Consider the following 23191-nt stretch of genomic DNA (forward strand, 5'->3'; position numbering starts at 1 on the left):
ATCCAGGAAGCTAATCAGAATAAGGATCATCTACTACTTGTATAAAAAATATTTCTAAAGAAAGGAGAAGAAACAAGAGCTTTGCCAAGCAGGCACACATTTAAAATGAAGTTAACAACATTTTGGACAATGCCCACAGTAGCGGCGCATCTGAAGAGAGGCAGGAGTTGGCTTACTCAATGAAGTAGATCATTCCTGTGTCTGTGTAGGCCATTTCCCAGTTTGGGGGTAGTGGTTCCAGGTTTTCATCTCTAATCATATAATTTCTAAAGTCCATGGAGCTATTTGTTTGGTTATAACTTGGAACAGTCTTCATCCAGTCTGGTGACTCGGAATGCCTCTCTCTGTTTTCTGCCATTGGACAAAACAGAACAGTAAAGTTACACTTAGTCAAACAACCCTTTTGTTTTCTTACAAAATGCCAGCTAAACATGTGTACATAGTATCAGCATTACATGCTGACATTTTACTTGTCTATTCTACATGTCCACATTCTTCTAGACATTCTGAAGTGAGAAATATGCACATTCAATGCTAGTCATTTTCTGTTACTATGAACCCTGTCCTGTGTAGAACCTCTTAACACCAGCAATGCTCACAACTACCCTGTATTACCACCCTTATTTTACAGACTGAACAAAGTAAGCACAGAGAGGTTAACTCATTCAAGGTCACAAGAGAGAGGCAAGAGAGAGAGACGAGAGGGGAGAGAAAGTGAAGAGAGAGTAAGGGTGGGGAGAGAAGGCTAGTACAAGACTAAACTCAGGGCTTGAGTTCTGCCCCTAAGCTTCTTTTGCTCAAGGCTAGCACTCTACCATTTTTTTTTTTTTTTTGCCGGTCGTGGACCTGAACTCTGGGCCTGGGCACTGTCCCTCAGCTCTTCAGCTCAAGGCTAGCGCTCTACCGCTTGAGCTACAGCGCTACTTCCAGCTTTTTCTGTTTATGTGGTGCTGAGGAATCGAACCCAGGGCCTCATGCATGCAAGGCAAGCACTCTACCACTGAGCCACCTCCCAGCCCTGCACTCTACCATTTGAACCACAGCTTCACCTCCAGCTTTTTTCATAGTTAATTGGAGGTAAGAATCTCATGGACTTTCCTGCCCAGGCTGGCTTTGAACCATGATCCTCAGATCTTAGCCTCCTGAACAGCTAGGATTATAAGCTTGAGCTACCAGTACTTGGTTACATATTACATCTTAACAACTGATAAAGGAAAAGACAATTGTGTTTTGGGAAAATATGGAGATGAGGCCATGATTTACCTATTATTTATCTGCATATACACACACACATACACACAAAATCTCTTTTTTGTTTTTGGTCGGACTAGGGTTTGAACTCAGGACCTTATCCTTGCTAAGGTTAATCCATAACCCCCCAGCCTTTTTTTCCTTGAAGCTATTTTTTAAGTAGGGTCTTGCCTTTTTGCCTAGGCTGACCCTTTCACCTATTCTTCCGCATGGCATGGCACGGCTTGTTAACTGAGGTGGAGCCTCCCTAGGTTTTTGTCTGAACTGGCCTCAAACCACATCTTCCTGATCCCTGACTCCTGGGTAGCTAGGATTATAAGTGTGACTGACTAATAAGGGCCTGGTCAATATATTTGCATTTTTTAAACTATATGTCAAGTCACTGCTTTTGTTTCAAGGGATACAATAATGAACAAAACAAGCAAAACTCTAGCACTTCAAAAGTATACACACTAATATTTCAAAATCTAAATGAAAAATATTGCTAGTAACCTTTCTAGTAATTTTTACTGATATATTTCCAAATTCTATATACTCTGGCTGAAGGCTGGTTATATTATAAAATACACTTTGCATTTATCCTGTAAAATAAATTTAGATCAGTAAGATTCCTGTATCCCAGCAGTGGAGAAGACTCTCAGATACTTTAGGCCAACAGAGTATTGCCATATTGTCTTATTTTTATTACTGATAGCTTATTATTGACTTACCAAAATTGAGTTAAGTCTCGCTGGCTTACAAGGTGGTCTACAGAGAAACAAACTGCTCCATACAGAGTTTTAAAAAAAAAAAAAAATCACAATTGCTGGGCACTGGTAGCTCACACCTATTACCCTAGTTAACTTAGGAGGCTGAGATCTGAGGATCACAGTTTGAAGCCAGCCCAGGCGGAAGAAACTCTCATCTCCAATTAACTGATCAGAATAAGCCAGAACTGGCACTGTGACTCAAGTGGTACAGCACTAGCTGTGAGCAAAAGCAGCTCAGAGACAGCGTCCAAGCCCTGAAGCCAACCCCCAGGACTGGCAAAATAAACAAACAAAAAACAAAAATCACTTATTCTCTCTATATTCCTTGTAAAGTTTTACTATATCCAACTCAATGTTACAGTGGAATTACCACAGAAACCAGAAGTTGTCCATCTAGTTACAAACCTGTGGGTCCACTGCCATTAACAGCGTCTTTGTCTTCATCTTCTTCCTCTTCAGGAAGAGAGCTGTCCATCCTTTCCATCTTGCTGACAGAGGTAGTTCTCTTCCTTTGGGATTCAGTGTCAAAGTCATTGTCAAAGAGAACTTGATCAACAGGGTCTGGCTGGAAAGGGCTGGGCTCTGCTGGAGGCTTGGGGGTTCCATAGAAGTTTCCTAGATAGACAGACAGGAGCCAGTGAAAGCACTAGTACTGAGATCAGTCCCAACAGTACTGTCTAGGGTGTGTCTTGCTGCTTCTCACACTGAAGGTTTTTTAGTATCTACTCCTGTCCAAAAGGAGACCAAAGCACACCCTAGGAGAGCAAGAAGTAGAAAGTAAAGACCTCATGATCTTGTCCTACATTACCTAACATCTGGACTACGGCTGGGACTACATACAGATTATTTATTCCTACAGGGCTTGCTTTGTACACGGGTTCTCAATTAGGGCCTAATTTGTGAATTTAATATGCTTCATGGAAGACTAGTTGACATAAAAGGCAGAAGTGAATGAAGAAGGATAAAACTAACACAAATCATTTGGTTCTAACAATGAACTATTTTGGTTAAGGAAGGAAATATGTGGGTAAAGGATAAAAGCTCAACTAGTTTACATAAAAATGTAGGCTGTTTCTGTAAAGAGTTTTCTATGCATTGCAATGATATTATCAGGCAATACAATGAGCAACTAGAGCCATTATTAGCCTAATTCAATACAGGCTTACTCTCATAAAAGCAGTAAATATTTAAATTTGCTTTGAGAATCAGCAATTTTAATAGTACAAATAAATCTTCCAGAGTAGAAGAAAAACAAGTGAACACTTCAGTCTGCACAGGCCGGGCTGGCTGCAGTCACAGTGTGTTGCACCTTTGTCAATAATTATGCTAACGCTATACCAAGATAAATAAGAAGTAAAATATTTATGACTTTTTCTTGTCATTTGTAAAAAAAAAAGCCATACTTTCTAATCAAATTGTTTGGCAGTAAGTAGACATTAAGATGTTCTTTACATAAAGGAATAAATGAAAATGGATATTTTTTTTCCTAGATAGAAAACAAATTCTGGACTGGTCCCACAACACAGACTTAGAAATTAAGTAGTGTACTAAACAAGGGATGTTTAAGTGAAAAAACATTACAGTGGATGTTTTGGAAGGCTATGAGTAGTAACTATCATGAAAATATTCAAGACAAAACAAGGAAATCAAACCACCGACTTCTGCACTAGGTCTGCCTTTCCCATACTACTTCCTTGCTTTCAAGTTTGAAGGAGATCACTTATCACAGACAAATGCAAAGTCTGTGGTAAAACAGACCAGACCTTCCAGAAGTCTGTAAGGAAAGGAAAGGCCTTGGGGAAAAGCAGGGTCACAATTCTCTGGGCAAAGAGCACAGAAATATTCTAAACAGAGGTTTGGAAGAAAATGTTCCTGTTTTATGCCCAATAATCATACAATCAAGGAATCTTATGTTTCATGAAGAACAGAAAGCCCATCCATCTAAGGATACTCATGGTATCCCTAGGGAACACACTGCTGTGAAAGCGGAGTCATTACCATCTAATTCTAAGAGGTTTGACTTCCCCTGAAATGGAAAATTGCTATCCACAGTCACTGCAAAGATTTGTCTTCAGACTGCACTTTGTTTTTCAACTTGTTCTAAACAGAAAAAGATAATTATTGGGCTTAGATTAAATACACACAGGCACACACATGCGCTCACACACACGCACACGTGCACATGCACACACACATGTGCGCACACATACTTGCCTATATTCGAGGCCCAAATTGATCCCCCGTACCACCATCACCAAAAAGAAGAAGAAGATGAAGGGAGTAGAGGAGGGTGGAGGAAGGGCCAGAAAGGGAGAAGGAAGGGGAGAGAGAAAAGCTAGTGTCATTTATACTTTTTTCCCCCTTTAGTTATTGCAAATATCAAGATCTCAGCTACAGGCACAAATATTTAAGATTTGTGAACCCTACCTATAATGGACAGAAAAAAGGTTTAATAACTTAAGAAATGCTTTCATTTTTTTTTCTTCTACAAAAACCTTTTCATTTTTACAACAGAACTATCCATATCTCATACATATACAACACTGGCTAATGCTATCAGTCATATAAAATTTCTATTTTACTTATATGCTTACTTATTATATGAGCATATACATTACTTATTTACAACTTATCTTCCAGGTATTACTGCCAAATCTCCTTGAAATTTTGTTTCACTTTAAGGACCTGCCTGCATATGGTCACATATACAATTGAGCCCTTAATTCCTTTTTAAAAAAGTTATTGTAGAGGTGATGAGCAGGGATGTTACAGTTACACAAGTAGGGTAATGAGTACTTGCCTTTTTAAACACTGTTACCTCTACCTCATTTTCTCCCCGTTACCACCCCTCTCCAAGTTGTAAAGTTCACTTCCAACATAGTGTCTAGTGAGTATCATTGTTGCATTAGTTCATCCTTTGTCCTGATGTTCCTGTGATTCCTTTCCCTTCCACAGATCTGATAAGCTTATAAGTAGATAAAGGCTACATAAAACTAAAACAGAAGAAAAAAATAGAAGTAACTGCATACAGGACATAATAAGAACCTCTTATTTCTAGTTCTTGAATTCATTTTGATATGCTTCATTATACATGGTCCTCTGTACTTAGCAACTGGGCTATTGTGTGTGATCCCCTGCTAAAAATATCATACATAATTATTACAAATGAGAAAAAACATGAAACCTGTATTTCTAGGCCTGGCTTGCTTTGCTTAATATAATGTTTCCAGGTCTTTCCATTTCCTTATGAATGGGGCGATGTCATTATTTCTGATGGAAGTATAGAACTCCATTGTGTATATACCACATCTTCTTGATCCATTCATCTACCAAGGGGCAGCTGAGTTGGTTCCGTACGTTAGCTATGGTAAAAAAATAATGAACATGGTTGTGCTGGTAGCTTTAGTGTGGCCTTGTTTGTGAGCATTTGGGTAAATGCCCAGCAATGGGATTGCTGGGTCAAAGGGGAGCTCTATGTGAGTCTTTTGAGGAAGCTTCATACTGCCTTCCAGAGTAGTTGAACAAGTTCACACTCCCACCAACAGTATAGTAGTGTTGTTTCCTTCTGGCCACATCCCCACCAGCATCTGTTGCTATTAGAGTTCTTGATCATAGTCATTCTAACTGGGGTGAGGTGGAATCTCAATGTTGTTGTTGTTGTTTGGTTTTTTTTTTTGGGGGGGGGGGGGTCCAGTCGTGGGGCCTGAACTCCGGGCCTGTGCGCTGTCCCTCAGCTCTTCAGCTCAAGGCTAGCGCTCTACCACTTGAGCCATAGTGCCACTTCTGGCTTTTTCTTTTTTCTTATGTGGTGCTGAGGAATCGAACCCAGGGCCGCATGCATGCAAGGCAAACGCTCTACCACTGAGCTACCTTCCCAGCCCCTTAATGTTGTGATTTGCATTTCTTTTATGGCCAGAGAAGTTGAACGTTTCTTCATGTGTCTATTGGCCATTCTTATTTTCTCTTCAGAGAAGTCTCTCTTTTAAGTCTTTAGCCAACTTGTTAATGGGGCGGTTGTTACTTTGATGATTTGCTTTAGGGGAATTTTTTGAGTTCTAAGTATATTTTAGATATGAGGCCCTTGTCTGTTATATGGCTAGTGAAGATCTTCTCCCAATCCATGGGCTTTCTACTGATCTTGCTAGTTATGTCCTTTGCTATGTAGAAGCTCTGCAGTTCAATGCAATCCCACTTATCCAACTTTTCTTTGATTTGTAGTGTTTCTGTGTCTTCATTAAGACAGCTTCAACCTGTGCCAGGAAGCCCTAGAGTTCCCCCTATTCCTTCCTGTAATATTGTCAGGGCATCTGCTTTTACTTCTAGGACTTTAATCTATCTGGAATTGATTCTGGTACAAGATGATCTATAAGGACCTAACTTCAGTTTTCTATATGTGTATAGCCAATTCTGCCAGCACCATTTGTTGAAGAGGCTTTCTTTCATCCTGCTTTTTTGGTTTCCTTATCAGAGATTAGGGGGCCATAGGTCTTTAAGTTCATTTCTGGGTCTTCAGTTCTATTCCATTGGTCCTTAGGCCTATTCTTGTGCCAGTACCAAGCTGTTTTTATTACTATATAGCTTCACAGTAGGAATGTGAAGTTTGGTATTGATATTCCTTCAGCACTAGTCTTCCTGCTGATTGTTTTGTTATTTGGGCCTTTTATTATTCCATATGAAATTTTGGATTGCTTCTGCTATTTCATTAAAGAATGATGTCGGGATATTGATGGGCATTGCATTGGATTTGTAGATGTCCTTTGGCAATATTGCCATTTTCACAATGTTAATACTCCCAATTCAGGACTATGGGAGGTTTTTCTACTTCCTTAAATCTGCTTTAATTTCCCTTTTCAGGTTTCTAAAGTTTTCATTATAGAGGTCCTTCATTTCTTTGGTTAATTCCTAGGTATTTTGGGGAGAGCTATTAGAAAAGGTGTTGTTTTCCTGATTTCAGTTTGCTCTTTTCATTGTTGGCATACAGAAAAGCCACTGATTTTTGTGGATTAATTTTATACCCTGCTATTTTGCCAAAATTTTTGATCAGCTCAAGTAACTTGGCAGTAGAGTTCTTTAGATACAGGATCATGTCTTCTGCAAAGAGGGGGAGTTTTACTTCTTTCCCTAATTGGATCCCCTTTATGTTTGCCTCTTGCCTTAATTGCTCTAGGTAGGAATGCTAATACTATATTGAAGAGGAGTGGAGAGAGTGGACATCCTTGTCTTGTTCCTGATTTTAGAGTAATAAGCCCTTTATTACTTGACCCATCCCTTAAACTATCCTGAAGTGGACCTGTGTCATTCTCCCAAATACTGTATTCTCTAGGATGTGTGTGTAAATAAATGCATCCACACATGTAATTGTTTTCAATAAAAGCTTCACAGTGTCTTCATGTTTCACACTTTTTTAAAGTAGAATATTACACTAATGCCTCTACAGCCTTCTGTTTATAATTCTAAAATTTCTTCAGAATGATCATATTTCTTTTTTGGGGGGAGGTCGGTGTGGGGCTTGAACTCTGGGCTTGGGTGCTATCCCTCAGCTCTTCAGCTCAAGGTGAGCGCTCTACCATTTGAGCCACAGCACCACTTCCAGTTCTCTAGTGGTTTATTGGAGATAAGAGTCTCATGGACTTTCCTGCCCAGGCTGGCTTTGAACTGTGATCCTCAGATCTCAGCCTCCTGAGTAGATAGGATTACAGGCGTGAGCTACCGGCGCCCGACTTTCTTTTTTCTTTTCTTTTTTAAGTACTGAGGATCAAACCCAGAGCTTTGCACCTGGCTAGCCTACCACTCTACCATTGAGCTGTATTCCCAGCCCTTGGGTTTTGGACATGGTCTCCTAACATAGTTCAAGCTGGCCTTGAATGTGTTAGTGTAGACCAGGCTGGCCTAAGACTCTTGATTCTCATGTTTCCACCTACCAACTAATGGGATTGCAGATGTGTACTACACATTGGTCCATAATAGCCCATTTTTATGAAATACAAATTAAGGTGTCTTGTATCCATTCTCTTACTAAAAGAGAGTTGTTTCCATTTCAAACAGTGCTATAATGGTTACTCTGGTGCTGGCTGACACAAGAACATAAGCAATGAATTCTCTAGGGAAGGTAATGTATCATTTTATAACATCTTTGCCAGAAATGTATGGGAGGTTCTATTTTTTGCAATTATCAAACTTCTGTATTTTTGCCAATCTGATGAGTGGAGAATGATGCCTAATTGTTTACATTGCATTTCCTCTGAGCCAAGCATAGAGCACACAATAAGAGGCCACTCTGTCATAAAACAAGTCTTCATGTTTCATGAAAGAAAATGTAGGCAAAATCCTTATGACTCAAAAGCAGGAGAATGTATAAATAAAACTTGATATTAAGAAAAAGTGTTAAAATTGATATATAAAAAGCATATATATGATCAAGGAATCTTATTTTCCATGAAGAATGGAAAGCCCATCCATCTAAGGATACTCATGGTATCCCTAGGGAACATACTTGGCTGTGAATGCTGAGTTATTACTATCTAATTCTAAGAGGTTTAACTTTCCTTGAAATGGAAAAATGCTATCCAGAGTCACTGTAGGGATAAACATGATAAATAAATAAGGAATTACATTTCATGAAGAAATATGGGATAAGGTTAACAGGTGACAGAATGAGAAAAAAAAGTCTATGCCAGGTAAGAGATTAATCAACCTCCATATATCAGATACTGATTGAGATCTAGGTTTCAAAAGGAGAAAACAAACAAATGTATAATTTGCATAAGTTCTAAAGACATGACTAGATGTTCAAATTCTCTGACTACCAGAGACACTAAAATTAAAATTAGATACCATTTCTACAACCATTAGGTTGGCAAAATGATGAAATTGGATATGCCAAGTGTTGAGGCTGAGAAGCCATTAGTAAGGCCTGTGTGTTGCTGGGGTAAGGAGAAGACTGCAGCGCATTCCACTCATCTGACTAGTAAGCAGATATTGTGTTCAACTAAACAATTCTGCTCTTTTTTTAATTTTTTTTAATTGTAAAAATACTGTACAGAGGGGTTACAATTACATGGGCAAGATAATGCATTTCTGCTCTTTTGAAATTATGCAAAAATACTCAGTGCAGCTTCATTAGTGGAGATGAGGACTGTCATACAATGCCTTCATACTGCAGACTACAGCTCGGAATCATACATAGTATGATTGCATACATAGTACAGTACCCCAGAGGAATCTAAAATTTACAGTAATAAATGAAAAAAACTGAATGACACAGAACATAGTTCAGATGTAAATAATAAATACGCATATAAGACACAACACACATTTTGTGAGCACACACATAAAGAAGCCATACACATTAAACACTTCAGAACCGTTAAGTATAAAAAGGAGGCTACTTGCATAAAAGTGAAAACAAGTAGGTAGCTACACATTTTTCTGGGAAATCTTCACTAGCTATCTTATCTAAACAAGATATTCCTTTTATTTTCTTCAAATCTTTGCTTCACTTTGTCTTATCTTCTCCACCTAATTTGTTGTGTGACTGCCTTCCCCACTAAGACACAGGATTCATTAGGGAAGCAGCACCTCGGTCAGTGTCCCTACCTCATACACAAAACAGGTTCTCAACAAAGGGTTGCTGAATAAAACAGTATCACATACACGAATAAATGAATAAATGAAGGATGGGTGCTAAGCCCAGAAAGAGAAGCTAAGTTAAACTTAGAAGACCAAGGGCTTGACTGAACGCTCTGACCAGGAGATGTGATCAGAGCTGTTCCTGAGGGAGATTGACGTGGTACCGAAGGGCAGGGTAGACTCAGGAAGGAAGAGCTAAGCAGAGACATTCATTGCAAGAGTCCAGACTCAGCCAGGGTCCGGCTATGAGATGGCTGGAGTGAACAGCAGGGCACTATGGATGTCTCTGCAAATAAAGGGATGTTGTGCTCTGATAACTGACTGATGAGGAACAGAAGGAAAGAGGAAGTAAATGATGGTGCTGCTGCTGGAGAGAAATTATGGGGGATTACTGGCTAGAACGCAAATGCATGTGTGGATATAGCTCATTCAAAGCCAGATATTCATTAAGCATTGTCTTTACGAACTGAAGATTACAGAGTAAGAGAAACATGGTCCCCCACCACCACAGAGTTTGGAGGACAGGAAACAGTAACAGCCTGACAAAGCCATGGTGGGGAAGGGTGTGGCCCTGTGGAAATGGACAGGCTTGCCAGTTAAAACCATGGTAGGTGAGAAAAATTGCTAACACGGATCATTTAAAAGTTGAAATATGATCTTGAATTTGTATTTTCCTGAATCAAGGGGGTAAACAGATACAAAAAGAAAACCAATTATCCTGTTTTTACTGCCCCCTATGTATAGTTTTGTTTTCTCCAAGAGATTCAAACTACATACAGGGATTTTTGTTTTTGTTTTTTACTGTATAAAGATTTGGGGTTCTCAGTCATAAACAGAAAAGCTATTCACAAAAACTTGCTGAGTTCAGATAATGGACATTTCTATGAAATACATAAACTAGCCAGTTTTGATTTAAAATAAGAAATGCTCTAGAAAAGAACAGTTTTCTAAGAACATTTTAAAATGGTATTTTACTGTTTGAATTCTCTCTGAAATAACTGCAGTCACATGGGTGGTCATTTGGGGACATACCATCATACGTTCCACTCTCTAACAATGCGCCACTCTCTTCCAGTGCTTTGAACTGGTCAACAGAAATGAAATTATAGTCCACCCCTGGGACTTCCCCATCCCTGGGGGCCCTTGTAGTGCCTATGGAAAAAAGAAGAAAGAAAAATATGTACACATTTTAAAATGCTTTTAAATTACAAAAGATCCAAAATAATAGAAAACTCAAGTTTATGGAGAACACACTGGAGAGCCAGCTAACTAACTACATCCTAATTTCTGGAACGAGGATTAGAAGGTTAATATTATACTAATTTTAATATATTATTCAGAGAAAGTAGTACTATAAATGTAGAATGAGCAAATGCACCTTAATAAACTAGCCATGAAATTTAAAACTATAAGAACCCTAAGATAATTTCAGTGCCAAAAGGCTTAATTTCCCAACATATAAAAATTGATTCTTTTAAAACATCCATTATCATTACTTAACAGCAAGAAGAGATAAATAACAGGCGTTATTCTCTACTGCAACTACATTGGAATATATGGTTGATGAATAAAAACTAAACATAAATATGGCTTACAATGTGGTGTTCAAATAATTATTCTGCACTTTTTCCTTTCCTAGCAAAAGTAAAAACAACTTTCTCTTTACTAGAGTTATCAAAGATTATAAAAGAGAGAGAAACAATGTCTATAAATTCTTTCAGTAAGCTTTAACATGTGAACAAACATTGACTATGATGTTATTTTAGACTAATGAATAAAAAGAATTAAGATAGGCATTCACATACTGCTTCATCATTATTCTCTTCAAGTAATTTCCAACAACTTAGAGGTAAGTAAACTTTTACAGACACTACTGTAGACACATACATTTCTATACTAAGATGGAACTCATGCTAAAGTAAAATCTTTGTTTCAGATTCAACATACAACTCAGATTATGGCAGCATTGCTACATTTGACTGGATTGTCCTAAATGAAACTCAGTCACTTTCTTTCTTTCTTTGACCAGTCCTGGGGCTTAAACTCAGGGACTGGGCATTAGCCTGAGCTTCTTTTTCTCAAGACTAGCATTCAACCACTTGAGCCACAGCGCCACTTCTGGCTTTTTCTGTTTATTCAGTACTGAGGAATCAAACCCAGGGCTTCATGAGTGCTAGGCAAGCACTCTACCGAGCCACCTTCCCAGTCCTCAATCACTTTTATGAATTGAAATTTGACATGTCATTTCAAATCCTTTGCAGTACAAAAGGAGATCACAGGACTTTAGTCTGAGATGCACAAGACCAAAACTGTCCTCCACTTAGCTCCTCATCTGAAAGTCTGTCACCTCAGTGCCTCCCTCTGTTCTATACCCAGTAACCAAAGCCAATTGCTTTCTCCTCTTAAATATTTCTGGATGCTCCTCTTTTTTCCCACAACTACCTAACTGACATCTGTGGCCTATGATGTTGGATCTCTAGTTTAATCCTTGCTTTCCCTGGCTACACATCTCACCACACTATAGCTGGTGACTTTCCTGAAATAATCTGAGTAAAAACAACAACAAATCCTCTCTCAGCCCCTCTAGGGCATCCCACGAATCCAGACGCTGCAAGAAGACCTGCAGTGGCCAGCTACCTCACCTCTTTCCACTCAACCCATCAGAGACTTTTATTCAGTTCCTCTCACACTCCCTTGTACTCACCTCCAACACGCAAGTCCTTCCCCCTCTCACTACAGGACTCATACTCCTTCCCCTCTGTGGCTCACCTCTCAAGTCTTGGCTCACAGAGTTGCTTTCTAGAACCTTCCCGACCCCACCTAGGGTGTGGTGACAGGCAGGAACTGTGTCTACGTGACCCAGCCCTAAGTTGAGTGCATTGCAATGATTGTAACTGACAGATAAGTGAATATATAAACTTAAACCAACTCAACAGTATTATGTTATTACAAATTTATTCACCAGAAACACATATTTGCTTTTTTTTGGCTGGTCCTGGGGCCTGCGTGTTGGCTCTGAGCTTCTTTTGCTCAAGGCTATTATTCCACCACTTGAGCCACAGCACCACTTCTGACCTTTTCTGAGTAATTTACTGGGGATAAGAGTCTCATGAGACTTTCCTGCCTGGGCTGGCTTCAAACCAAAGATCTTCAGATCTCAGCCTCCTGAGTAGCTAGGATTACAGGCCTGAGCACTGATGTCCAGCTTGTTCCTACTTTTAATATTCCATAATGTAAAAAATCCACCAAGATTAGTGATAATACATATATAATGGTTTGAGAAAATAATAGCTAAGTCAACATTATGCGGATTGTACTAAATTTCCCTCTGTATTTTTAACTCCACACTTTTCTACAGTATTTTTTTTTCGGTCAGTCGTGGGGCTTGAATTCTGGGCTTGGGTGCTGTCTCTGAGCTCTTCAGCTCAAGGCGAGGGCTCTACCGCTTGAGCCACAGCGCCACTTCCGGTTTTCTAGTGGTTTATTGGAGATAAAGAGTCTCACGGACTTTCCTGCCCAGGCTAGCTTTGAACCGAAATCCTTAGATCTCAGCCTCCTGAGTAGCTAGGATTACAGGCATGAGCCACCGGTGCCTGGCTTCTACAGTATTTTTTAATCTGTTTGATATTATAGGGTAAAGAAGCTGGAGAATATAACTTCTTTAACGTTACATTTTTAAATTTTCAAGTTGTTTATGTATCTCATATATTAAGTGATTGTTAGGAGTCTCTAAATGAACAGCTTTTAGTTTTCATATTAAATAAGAATGAATTTTAGGAACTAAACTCAATGGATAAAATTTTAATTATCTGTGATATATGGAAAAACAGAGCACAATATTTCTTTCATACCTTGTCTCATTAAGAGTTGGGGGCCTCATGCCTGTAATCCTAGCTACTCAGGAAGCTGAGGATCATTGTTCAAAACGAGCCGGGGGGGGGGGGGCTGGGAAGATGGCTCAGTGGTAGAGCGCTTGCCTTACATGCCTGAGGCCCTGGGTTCGATTCCTCAGCACCACATAAGCAAAAAGAAAAAAGCCGGAAGTGGCGCTGTGGCTCAAGTGGTAGAGCGCTAGCCTTGAGCTGAAGAGCTGAGGGACAGCACCCAGGCCCAGAGTTCAGGCCCCACGACCGGACCCAAAAAAAAAAAACAAAAAAAAAAAAACAAAAAAAAAACAAAACCAGCCCGGGCATGAAACTCCATGAGACTCTTATCTCCAATATACCATTAAAAAACTGGACGTGCGGGCTGGGAAGGTGGCTCAGTGGTAGAGTGCTTGCCTTGCATGCCTGAGGCCCTGGGTTCGATTCCTCAGCACCACATAAGCAAAAATAAAAAAGCCGGAAGTGGCACTGTGGCTCAAGTGGTAGAGTGCTAGCCTTGAGCTGAAGAGCTGAGGGACAGTGCCCAGGCCCAGAGTTCAGGCCCCACAACCAGACCAAAAAAAAAAAAAACAAAAAACAAAACAAAAAACAAAAAAAAAAACTGGACGTGGTACTGTGGCCCAAGCCCAGAGTTCAAGCCCCACGACCGACCAAAAAAAAAAAAAAGTTGGGAGCCGTAAGAATAAACTACATGACTTGCTTTGATTAGCTTTTTGAAGAACATGACGCTGTGCAAATTTAGAAGTCTATACTCCCATCTTCACCCTCCTGAAATGTCCCCACTACCATGCAAGGAGGTCCAGTTAGACTACTGAATAACCAGAGCTGCACAAAGGGCCTGACACAGGAGTGAGGCCATCTTGGTCCCTCAATCCCCAGCCCCTCAATCCCCAGCAGCTCCCTCTGACTCATGACTCAGGAGAAATGAGACATGATGGAAGCCACCTAGCTTTAAGGTGGTCTGTCATACAGCAAAGTTAAAATATCACCCAAGTGATACAAAAAAAAGATAATGACTGTGTAAAGCCTAAGTTAAGCGGAGCCATATTACATGTCACACTGACCATATAAGGGTAGGAGGACCTGGTTTGGTCTGGGATTATTACCAATTGCCAGCCATGAGTAAGTAATCTAGCTGAGCAAGAGTGCAAGGCTATGACTACAAACCTAGCGTTGTAAAAAAAAAAAAAAAAATCAATAGGGAAAATGAAGAAAAGCATACTGCAATTTCATTATAAGAATCAAATCTGAACCATTTGACCTAATGCCGTTACCAGTTTAGCCACTGAAAGCAAAATCAGGCAACAAAGAGAAGTGGAATCAACTGCAGCAGCGGCGGCTATTTCCAGAGAGAGAGCAGAGGCAGCAGTCTACTCCGTCTTACAGTAGCTGCTCCTTTATGTGTGTGCACAGCTCTATCTGGCAAGAGCAGGTCTTTCCCACGGCAACATCAATACAATTATATACATGTTATACTTTACACAAATCCTGTGAGTTGTGTCTCAAAAAAATAACAAGTTATAGAAGGCATAAATATGGCCTTGGATAAGCAGTTTCAACATAACTCTGTAATGCTGTCAACCTTGGAGGGATATTGGAATGCCAGGGTATTCAAATCCTATCCAGTAACATTCCCTGCATTTTCTACCACGTGATTATCTACCCTGTGGTTCAGTGCCTTGTAAATACTGCAGCTGAAGAAATGCAGAGAGAAGAGAGAGAAATAATGTCCAATACTCCAATCTAAAAACCACAAACTAATCTAAAAGGTGAAGTGAAAGTAATACTAATTTCAAAGCAAAACAAAAACCAGAAAAAGCAACATATTTTCATAATCATGATAAAAGAAAGTAAGGCTAAATGAAACAACCTACAGCTTAACATCCAATGTGAAGAGGATTTTGGACATAGTCTTAACATTCTGTCTCAAACACTGCCCCTACCAAAGATCCAACACCAGCAGTCAATGCAACTAATGTTTAAAATTTTTGATTTAGGAATGAGAAGTTCAAATGCTTTTCACTATCTTTCAATTTTTTAATGACTTTTTGCATTTGTGTTAACAACTCCTTTTTAGCTGGGTGCCAAGTCATCCTAAATACTTGGAGGCTGAGATCTGAGGATCATGGTTTGAAGCTAGTCTGGCCAAGAAAGTCTGTGATACTATTATCTCCAATAAATTACCCCCAAACACCAGAAGTGGTGCTGTGGCTCAAGTGGTAGGGAAATTACAAAAGACCATACATTATTATCTCCAATAAATTACCCCAAAACACCTTGAGCAAAAGAAACTCAGGGACAAGGCCCAGGCCCTGAATTCAAGCCCCAGTATGGGCAAAATAGTAATAATAAATACCCATCCCCCCTTTTTAAAGGTTCTCTGTACAACATACCTGCATCAGGTAGATCTCATGAGCTAGTAAACCGTATTAGCTCAAATAACACTAAGCCATTAGTCAGGACATTGCCCTGTCCCCCTGGGAGTAGGGGATGCCCTCAGGAGAAGCACCCACGCAGTGTGCACAGCACTAACTGCCAAAATAGACAGTGACAGAGGCCACTCGGGTTCTAAAGGCCCTCAATTCATGTGATGCTTCACTTTCAACCACAGATGCTACCTTGGCTACCCTGTGATAATGTAGCTTTTCATGAGTTATAAGCACGCTACTTTCCATTGTAAGGAACTCAGCACTAGGCTCAAGACAAAGAACACAACTAAAGCTAACTTAAACCCATTCTGGCAGTGTCTTCCCAGAACAACTATCAGTACCAACTCTGTGTCAGTTGGAATCCAGATAGAAGAGAGAAATCTCATGGTAACTTGAACAAGGAAGTTTTAATGTGAAGAACTGCTATTTATAGGGACTTAAGTGAGACTGAAACATTTCTAAAAGTAAGACTAAAAGACAACTCTAAAAAACAGCATTCTAAAGTGGGTTCACAGAATCTGCCAGGAAACTACTAGGAAGTCAGTGGGTATGCTGGTGGGGCTCGGGGAGCCTCCTGCTTTCTCCAGGGCATCAGTGAACCCCAACGGAGCAGATCACTAGGGTGTTCTGACACGTGTTGGGTGTATTTCTGTAACAGTAGCACAAAGGAACAGACATGCTGGACCCAAGAAAAGCTTTTCTTTCTCCAGTGTCCACTGCGACCTCTACCGGCCAAGCTTCACACTGTCCAAGGGCTGGGGAGAGATGTCCAGTAACACTGTCAGGAGACAAAAGTGGACCAAGAGGACCGAGAAGAAATAAACAAGAGAGGCTATCATGAATGAGTGTTGAATATTTTACGAATTTCTGCATATATTAAGAAGACAATGGTTTTGCTTCTGCAGTCTGTGATACTATGAATTTTCTGATGACATACCAACCTTGCATCCCTAGGCAAACCCCACCTAGTTATAATGGATTATCCTTTTATATACTGCTATATATTGATTTTTCCAAAATATTCTTAAGTTCAGGTTCATAAAAAATTTAGTCTAATATTACTGGTTTTTATATATCCAGCAAGTCTCAGTAGTATTCTAGCAATTACCCTAAATAATGTTTGATAGGTCTTGAGGTATTCTAATGTATGTTTTTTTTGTAATTTCCCTGGTTAATTTAAAATTTCTAAACAAAAGTTGCCTAGAAATGTGCCATTTAATTTACAAGTACTTAGAGATTTTCCAGATGTTATTTGCAAATGATTCTGTAATTCTAGTCAGATAACTTATAAGATGTAATATTCTGACACTTGCTGTGTCTTCTCAATAAGCATACTGTCCAAAAAATAGGAAGAGGCATCATGTATACTAGGAAATAATGTGTAGTTAGCTGTTCTTGGGGGCATGTTCCAAAACATGCTGACTCATAGGACTGCTCATGTTTTCTTTTTATCTTACTGATTTCTGCTTAACTTTAAGCTAATTACTAACATAAATACTTAATTATGATTATAAGGTTGCCTATTTTCCTTACCCTTCTGTTGCACAGCTTTCATTTCCCTTATATTTCAAGAATTTCCTATTTTATGTAGTAATTTTGCAGTTGAAAAATCCCTCCCCTATGCTCTGTCTTCACTTCTCTCGTGTACACAAGCATCTAGGGTCAGCATCTTTTCCACTTAAATGTCAAGGATGGCACTTGACAGATTCGTACAGCTGCAGTGGAGGAGTCTCTAGGCATGTAATGCACCTTCTATCTGCCTTTCACCTTCTTTGCTTAATTACCGGCTGTCAGAATATTAGGTTATGTTGTGTCTTGGTGTAGTTTTCTTTCTTCTGCTTGTGGTTTGTTGAACTTCTTAGATTTGCATGTTTACTGTCTCCATGAAATTTAGAACAATTTTAGCCCCCACCTCTCCAAGTATTTTTTCTGCTTTCTTACTTTGGCTTGATAGGGTGCCATAGCTCAATATGAAAAGAGTATAGTTCTGTTCTAAATTTCAGCTATCTAGAAACAGATGTTACTTATATCATGCCCAATTTTTAGTTGTTTATGATGATTATACATGAGTTCCTTCTGGCTCTTGCTAGGCCCTCCCCCATTTTGGTAGCTTGTTTGATTAGTTTCTATGTATTCACATTCAGTGATCTCTTCTTCTGAAGTTTCTAATCTTTTTTTAAAGTATATTCTATGAATGTTATGCTCCATTTACTTTTTTTGTATATTCTCTTTGATTTAAATCCTTGAACATATTTATAATAGCACTAAAATGCCTGGTATGGTAATGCCATATCATGTGTCATTTCTAATTATTTTTTTCTATCAGAGAATTTTTTCACTTGAAAAGTTTTATTTTTTCACTTGAAAAGCTGTATGGTCTTACTTTCCTATGTGCTGCATGTCTAGTAATTTTGATTTCCAGTACTGAGGGTTGGACTTACTTATCTATACTCTTATTCTGTATCTTGAGCCATGCCTCCAACCTGGATTTTTAGTAGTTACATTTGGAGATAGACTCTCAAAATAAAAAAAAAGCAACTCTTCTGCTTGAGTAGGTTTGAACTGTAATCCTCTGGTGCCAGCTACATGTCTAGTAACTTTTTATTAAATGTTGGATACTGTGAAATACATTGTCTCCATTTTGTTCTGTCTCTCTATGTGTGTCAGGTTAAATGCTATTCATACCCATTCAATTCTTTGAGGGTTTTAAAATTAACTTCATTAAAAGTTTTAATCCACTACTTTAGCCCTGGTAGTAAGGTAGGACGCTGGTGGGACTCCCTGATCAGACTGGTCAGAACTCAAACATCTTCTGGCCCTGTGTGAGCTCAGGGAATTACCCTCAGCTCTTCTTGTCTGGCTTGTGGGCCTGTCCTACACATTCTCAGCTTACTGTGCTCCCTGCTGATCACTTGATCTTTTTCCTTCACAGGTCTCTCCACTTATAAATTCCAGATACTTTAGACTTCTAAACTCAGATTTCTGTTCTCACAACTCAGTGTCTGCTGTCCTCTGCCTGGGCTGCCTTCCCTGCAGAAAATTCCTTCAGGCAGAAAGTTGAAGAAAACACAGTCTCCTTTCCTCTTTTCTCAGAAATCCTAGTCCTATTCTACTGAAGTCTGGTATCAAAGAATAAAAAGACCTGTCTGTCTGCTGCTCCTCTCCCTATTTTCTTGTTCAAAAAATCCTCATATTTTGGTCAGTAAGTCTCTCTACTAGGTGGCTGAGAAAGTACTTCTGATATGTAACTAGAAAGCATTTATATACTTTCTGGTACAATTAGGTATTCTAACCTCATTTACACTTTCTTGTCTCAGACCTCAAATCAGGTTTTTTTTTTTTTTCTTGAACTCTAGGCCTGGGCACTGTACCTCAGCTCTTCAGCTAAAGGCTAGTGCTCTACCACTTGAGCCACAGCACCACTTATGGCTTTTTTTTGCTTATGTGGTGCTGAGGAATTGAACCCAGGGCCTCATGCATGCGAGGCAAGCACTCTACCACTGAGCCACATTCCCAGCCCTGGGAATCAGGTTTTATTGCCCAAGTACACTTAGAATTTTTTTTTGCAGGCAGAAGTGGTACTGATGTTTGAACTCACTTGCTAGGCAAGTACTCTTCCGCTAAGCCATGCATCTAGCCTTTTTTTGTACTGGTTATTTTTGCGATAGGTCTCACTTCTTCCCAGGCCCCTGTGCTGCAATCCACCTGCTGTCTGATTCCCACTGTAACTGGGATGACAGATACATGCTAGCATACCACACTTCCGTTGAAATGGAGGCTCACAGACTTTTCTTCTTAGATGGGCTTGGAACTGCAGTCCTCCTAATCTGAGCCTCCCGGAGAGCTAGGATGACAGAAGAACACCACTGCCTTCTAGAGTTGCAATCTTTCAGTAAAGAACGCTAAGAGACCAGATGTGGCCATTCAGTGTGCTAACTGCTTCTAGGTTCAGAGCAGTTTAAAGCATTTGGGTTTGTCAGACAGCTAAGTGGAGCTATTAAGATCTGAAGAGGTACAGCTGCGTGGACCCTATGAACAAAAACTATATATAAACTGTAGCTCTTCTCTAGGACAAAACTTCACACTGAGGAGAAACTACAAAACTGGGACAATAAAGTAACTTAAAAGACCCACGTGATGGAGGCAGCAGACAATAAGGAGATAGGTCTTAGGAAGCACAGCTTTCTTTTTATTACTCTGTTTTAACAAAGGAAGAACAACTTTACCTCTGAAATGAAAATCAGACTGCTCTCAGACTTTTTTTTGGAGGGGGGTGGGTAAATACTGGGGTTTGAAGTTAAATAGGTACTCTACCACTTGAGCCACTTCCCAGTCCCCTTTGCTTTCATTATTTTTAGAACAAGGTCATGCTTTTTGCCCCCATTAGCCTGGCAGTTACTTATATTTGTTTCCTGTGTAGCTTATATGACAGATCTCAACTGCACCCAGCTCCCTGCCCCTCTACCCCCAAGTACTAGGGTTTGAACTTGACTGGATCTCTCCCTCCCTCCCCCCCACCAGATCTCAGACTCATGAGTACTCAGAATTGGAGGGAGTGGGATCTCAAACTTTTTACCTGGCTGCCCTTAGCCACTAACCTCCCATTCTCTGCATCCCAAACAGCTATTATCACATGCATGAGCTACTGTACTTCAAACAAATACGAAGTACGAAGGTCACAGATAAACTACTAAGATAATCCTGGGAACTTTCCTTGGGAACTCTAGTAGAGAACAAGCTTTAGATATCCACAATTACTCAAGAAACAATGAACTGGTGGTAAGAGTACACATGTACTTACAGAATAACGAATCAGTATAAGAGTACAGTCACGTAATGGCTTGCAAACATGCATATAACTCAAGTATCAAAGAGTAGGGCAGCTGGGTGCCATTGGCTCACATCTGTAATCCCAGCTACTCAAGAGGCTGAAATTTGAAGATCATGGTTTAAAGCCAGTCCCGGCAGGAAAGTCTGTGAGGCTCCTAACTCTAATTAACTTCCCAAAAGAGAGAGAAGTACAACTGGAGTCAAACAGTGTGCAGACTTTGAGCAAAAAGCTCAGGGATAGTTCCCAGGCCCTAAGTTCAAGCCTAGGACCACACGCAAGCACACATGCACACCCAAGCACACATGCATGCACGCACGCACGTGTGAGCACACACACACATACAAAACAGGAAAAGAATGAAAAAGCAGGTACAAAGTAGACTATGCTTATTGATTTATTTCAATTGCTGCTAGTAAAAAGATGTTACTTCAAGTCAACTATGGGGGAGACAGAGAAAGAAGAGATCAATAGATAATTCAGTATTTCTTATAGTCAGGACAAAAATAAACAGAGAGGAAAATGAGGAATATTAAATAAAAATGTAGAACTAACCATAAGGATAAAGATGGAAGCTATTTAAAGAAAGAGAACAGATAAACAACAAGCTATAGAGTAAAAGGCTTATGATATAAAAGTGACATAAGGTAAAAGAAGGTAGAAAAATATGAAAGATGTGAGACTAAAGATAATGTTCTATCAAAAAATATAAAGACAGCTTCATCTGGCATTGGTGGTTCACTTATATAATTCTAGCTACTCGGGAGGCCGAGATCCAGAGGATCATGATTCAAAGCCAGTCTAGGCAGAGAAGTCTCTCATTTATGCCAAGCCCATGTGGACTGCGAATCTCCCATTTACACTTTCCATGTAGCTATGGTGACAGGTGTGGACCAACCATCACACCCAATTTGTTGTTGTTGTTGTTGCTGAGATGGGGTCTTCAAACCTGTTTTATCTAGGCTGGCTTCAATCTATAATCTCCTGATCTCTGTCTCAGCAGAAGTTAAAATTGTAAGTGTGAGCCATAGCACCCAGCTAATGGGTCTTTGAAGGATAAAATACAAAATGACAATCATCAGGCCTGTGGTTTAAAAAGAAAGAATGTATTTAAAAAAAGAAAATAGGCTACATTCAGGTGACAAGGTGACATGAAAGGCAGGACACCTTGAATGCCTGGTTAAGTGGTTTACATACTGTTCTCACTGTACTTCTAGTAAACTGAAGTGAGTCATGTTGTGCTTATTTTAAGTGTGGAGATTCTGAGGTTCAGAAACATACCATAACTTGCCCATATGAAGCAGAGAGTAAGATGTTAGTGTCAAGAGTCTGAGCCGGAACTGGTTCAAGTTGTAAAGTGTCAGCCTAGCAACGGAGAGGTTGTCCTAAGTTCAAACCCCAGTACTGCTAAACAAATCATTTTTACCATTACATATACTGTTATAAATAATATATTCACAAAGGAAAACAGAAGAAAAACAGTTCAAGTAAGGGTAAGGGTTCGGGGCAGTGCAGAGGGACAGGTATTAAAAAACACAATCAAGAAGCCTTGGTAATAGATTGGACATTATATAAAATTAACAAGTAAAGGAAATCAACAGGTCCATACCCTTAGGAAATTGGTATCCACAAATGGTTGCAGACACTGGAAAGAAACTCAGAGAAGGCCCTGCTGTGACCTTTATTGTTTGCTGCTCTGCATTCTTTCCAAGACCTGTGTTGACTAAAGCCAAACGTAAGCATTTCCTGCTATGTGTTCAACATTCATCAGGTCCTCTGAGAAATATCAAGACCTCTAGCTAGGTGAAGTTCAGAATGAATGGTAGAAAGGTTTCTTTGTGCTTCTTCCTTTTTGTCCTTTGTCCTACCCAGGTGGAGGGTACATTATAAAGCTGCTCTCCAGGCACATACTATTAAGAGCTAAAATTGTACTACAGAGACTTTACAATTTGATTCTTAGAAATAAAATCTAATTAACAGGCAAATATGTACTTTACTACATTTTTAAGAGTATATTCAATTGTATAGCATAAGGATTTCCCATGACATTTCCATATAGTAAATAAAATTTTAAATTCTAAACAATTTTTTAAAAGTCACAATACAGAATCTTCTAATTCTTTGTAATTTTATAAAGCAAACTCCTGAGTTCTCTAAAAATTTTCTTCTTATCCAATCTTTCTTTCTTGTGTGTGTGCACTTGCTAGTCCTACGGCTTGAACTCAGGGCATGGGCACTATGCCTGGGAGTTTTTGCTCAAAGCCAGCACTCTACCACTTGGAACTGTAACTCCACTTCTTCCTTTTCTGGATGGTTAATAGGGGCTAAGGGTCTCATGGACTTTTCTGCCACTGCTGACTTTGAACTATGATCCTGAGATCTCAGCCTCTTGAGGAGCTGGGATTACAGATGAGTCACCAG

At 39.6% G+C, this 23191-nt stretch overlaps 1 protein-coding gene across 1 annotated transcript in view; it reads right to left on the reverse strand.

Moving 5' to 3' along the window:
- Magi3 (membrane associated guanylate kinase, WW and PDZ domain containing 3) overlaps nucleotides 1-23191 on the reverse strand; it is a 155543-nt gene that overhangs the window by 54048 nt on the left and 78304 nt on the right. The window contains exons 3-5 of the mRNA XM_042692300.1: nucleotides 10662-10781; nucleotides 2406-2615; nucleotides 177-351 (exon numbers count right to left, since the gene is read on the reverse strand). Of these exons, the coding sequence (XP_042548234.1) occupies nucleotides 177-351; nucleotides 2406-2615; nucleotides 10662-10781 (505 nt within the window). The remainder of the gene's footprint in view (nucleotides 1-176; nucleotides 352-2405; nucleotides 2616-10661; nucleotides 10782-23191) is intronic.

Source organism: Dipodomys spectabilis, unplaced genomic scaffold (assembly GCF_019054845.1).
Source record: "Dipodomys spectabilis isolate Male_0828 unplaced genomic scaffold, ASM1905484v1 ptg000148l, whole genome shotgun sequence".
Lineage (NCBI taxonomy): Eukaryota > Metazoa > Chordata > Mammalia > Rodentia > Heteromyidae > Dipodomys > Dipodomys spectabilis.